General features: G+C 35.4%; 1 protein-coding gene across 1 annotated transcript; it reads left to right on the top strand.

The window, feature by feature from the left end:
* Positions 1,161 to 2,110, top strand: LOC104698766. The gene is made up of 5 exons (XM_010414163.2): positions 1,161 to 1,217; positions 1,276 to 1,326; positions 1,432 to 1,448; positions 1,706 to 1,851; positions 1,912 to 2,110. The coding sequence occupies exons 1-5, from the start codon at positions 1,161 to 1,163 to the stop codon at positions 2,085 to 2,087; spliced, it is 447 nt and encodes a 148-aa protein (XP_010412465.1). The 3' UTR covers positions 2,088 to 2,110.

Below are 2,957 nucleotides of genomic sequence, written 5' to 3'. Positions count from 1 at the left end.
TAACTGTAACACCCCACTCTAATTTAATAAATTAAGTTGTTTTAATATTGTATTAGTATATATCCAACCCATCTTCATTTCCATTTTCATAATAAAGTTTGGAGTCAATTTTGTTTCAACTTCCAACTCATCTCCAAAGTAGATATTTTTTTTATTATCTATATTTGGAGAACTCTATTTCCATCTTACACTATAATTTGGAGATTTTTATTTTTTTACTCTAAAATGGAATAGAATTGGAGTAAAATCCAACTTCAAAATAGAGTTCCTCCAATTTGAAGAAAAAAATGGACATATTACAAGCCCAATAAGATTCATTGGAGCATCATTATCGGTTATCATTGTCTTAAAGTCTCTAAACACTTTTTAAAATATATATATATATATATGTTATTTTTATTACTATTTTATTATTTAATTAATTGTCCAAAACCAATAACTGTAGAACAACTATAGATCATTTTTCTCATATGTGTCTCAAATGTCACCCAAGAGACACTATTAGACCATCAACAATGGAGGTGTTGAAAAAAATATTCAACAGTTTAATAACTACAATGGAGGTGTTGAAAAAAAAAATAATGATGTGGATTAATTTTTGTTGAATTCATTCAACCGGGTGAATCAAAAGATTTTGGCCCCACAAACACATGCCGACATTCAATTTTTGTTTTTGTTTTTTTTTTCGTCGAAAAAAGAAAGAAATATATGAGAGACACATGTGTTGTATATTTATTGGACAATGGGATTTTGGAGATGTTTTTCTTATCTTATCATTTCAAAATCAATTATTATATAGTAAATATTATTTTTATAAAATAATTTTTATATCAAAATTCATCATTTTTAAAACTCTATAAATAGAGACTTGGTTCATTTTATTCCGACACAAAAAAAAAACCAACATTTCTACTATATTTTCAAATTCTTCTCTAATAAACTCTTGTTTATTTCAGATTTTTTTTTTGGGATGGATCCTAACAACAATCCTACCCAAAATTCTACTAATTACCCTTTTCCATTTCCAAATCCCAACAATTATCCAAATCCTTATTTCAATCAATCCCAAAATATCCCACAATATCCCAAATTATGGCTTTCCACCAAATTTTCCAATCCCGTCATCTGTTCCAAACTATAATCCATATTATGGATCAATGATGCCATATTCATTTCAACCACCTCCTTATTCTTCTACTCCAACGGGTAATGAAAGTGTTCAAGATGTTAGAGAAATTGAATTTTCCGGATTTTCTACGCAAGTAACTCTTGGAGGGATTAACAGTGTTGAAGCCACTCCAAATACAAAAGATTCAACTCCAACTCGCCGGAAAAGCCCCAAATGGACAACAGAGCAAAATTTGGTGTTATTGAGTGGATGGATTAAATATGGAACAAACAGCGTTGTTGGTAAAAACAAAAAAAGTGAAGCTTATTGGGGTAAAATTGCTGACTACTGTAATGAGCATTGCTCATTTCATCCTCCTCTCGACAGAGCTTCATGCAGAAATCATTACAACTACATGAATCAAAAACTAGATAAATGGATTGGTGCTTATGATAACGCCAAGCGTTTACAACAAAGCGGCTGGTCGAAGAATGATGTATTGGCAAAAGCGCATGAATTATATTCAAGTTCTACAAAAGGCCAATTCAATTTAATGTCAGAATGGCAAGCTGTTCGTGATCAACCACGTTATGGTAGTCAAGTAGGAGGGAACACTGGATCTGGGAGCAGTGGATCGAATAGATCCCGTGAGAGTGATGCAAGTGATTCCAGTTCTGTAGGATCGGTTGCTCGTCCAATGGGGAGAGATGCAGCTAAAGAAAAAGGGAAAAAGAAAGGTAAGGGCGCAACTTTGGAAGTAGTCAACGAAGAGTGGAATGAATTCAAACAATTCAAGACGCAAGAGTTGGAACGATTGGACAAAATAACCATGAGGCAAGAGGAGGCAAACCAATTAATGACAGAAAGAACAGAAGCTAAGAAGATGAAGATGTATCTAAAGCTAAGTGAAAAAGAGCATCTTGATGACCGAAGTAAAGAGTTGTTGGAGAAGTTGAGTCACGATCTATTTGGAAATTAACTATTCTCAATTGTCTGGTTTGATTATGTATTTTCTATTATAATAATGTGTGCTGGTTTGATCTGCTTTAATAATGTGTGTATGTCTCTTTGTGTTTTAATAATGTGTGCTTGTTTTCTTCTTCTTTAATAATGTGTGCTTGTTTTCTTCTTCTTTAATAATGTGTGCTTGTTTTCTTCTTCTTCATCACTGCATCGACCGACACCATCACTGCATCGACTGACACCAATTGGGGTTGCATTGACTGATGCAAGGTTCACCTTCATCGACCGACACCATCACTGCATCGACCGATGCATGCTCGACATTTCAAGAAATCACTAATTGCATCGACCAAGACCAACTCATACATCGACCAACACAAGCTTGCATCAACCGATGCAAGGTTCACCTGCATGGACCGACACCATCACTGCATCGACCGATGCATGTTTGAGTTTGTCCTTGAATCTCAAACAACCATCAGCCAAGGACTCTCGTGCAACCGTCTCCACAGCCCAAACTTCTACGACCGATCTACGAAGGTTACCTGTACAAAATAAACTCACGTTCCAGGCATTATTTGCTCTCGACTTTTAGACTTACCTTTACTCATAGGTCTCGACCTTAAGTTAGACTTCTAGGATTATCAGTCTACCTACCTTAGAGCGTCGATTCCTTGGGAGAATCACATCATGCTTTAAAAGAAGTCTGACCAGACCGGTGCTTATGTATTCTGGTGCCATCACGATCACTATAGCGAGCATTACGGCTATTGATACTCTTTGCTTCTGATTTTGGTTCACACCAAAACTTGACCAAGCCATCCCATACGGTATGATCAAGCCACCGCGGCATTGCATCATTAAATTTTTGCTTCCATTTTCCCTT

This window comes from Camelina sativa, chromosome 6 (assembly GCF_000633955.1).
Source record: "Camelina sativa cultivar DH55 chromosome 6, Cs, whole genome shotgun sequence".
Taxonomy (NCBI): Eukaryota; Viridiplantae; Streptophyta; class Magnoliopsida; order Brassicales; family Brassicaceae; genus Camelina; species Camelina sativa.
Note: the sequence above shows the minus strand (reverse complement) of the source record. Positions and strands in the feature narration are given on the sequence as shown.

Bases quoted from the DNA above. Each gene is read 5' to 3' on its own strand.
- LOC104698766 (XM_010414163.2), top strand. From the start codon at position 1,161: ATGCCATATTCATTTCAACCACCTCCTTATTCTTCTACTCCAACGGGT. The intron at 1,218-1,275 runs GTTCAAGATGTT...TAACTCTTGGAG, and splicing joins CTCCAACGGGTAATGAAAGT to GGATTAACAGTGTTGAAGCC. The intron at 1,852-1,911 runs GCGCAACTTTGG...TCAAGACGCAAG, and splicing joins AGGGAAAAAGAAAGGTAAGG to AGTTGGAACGATTGGACAAA.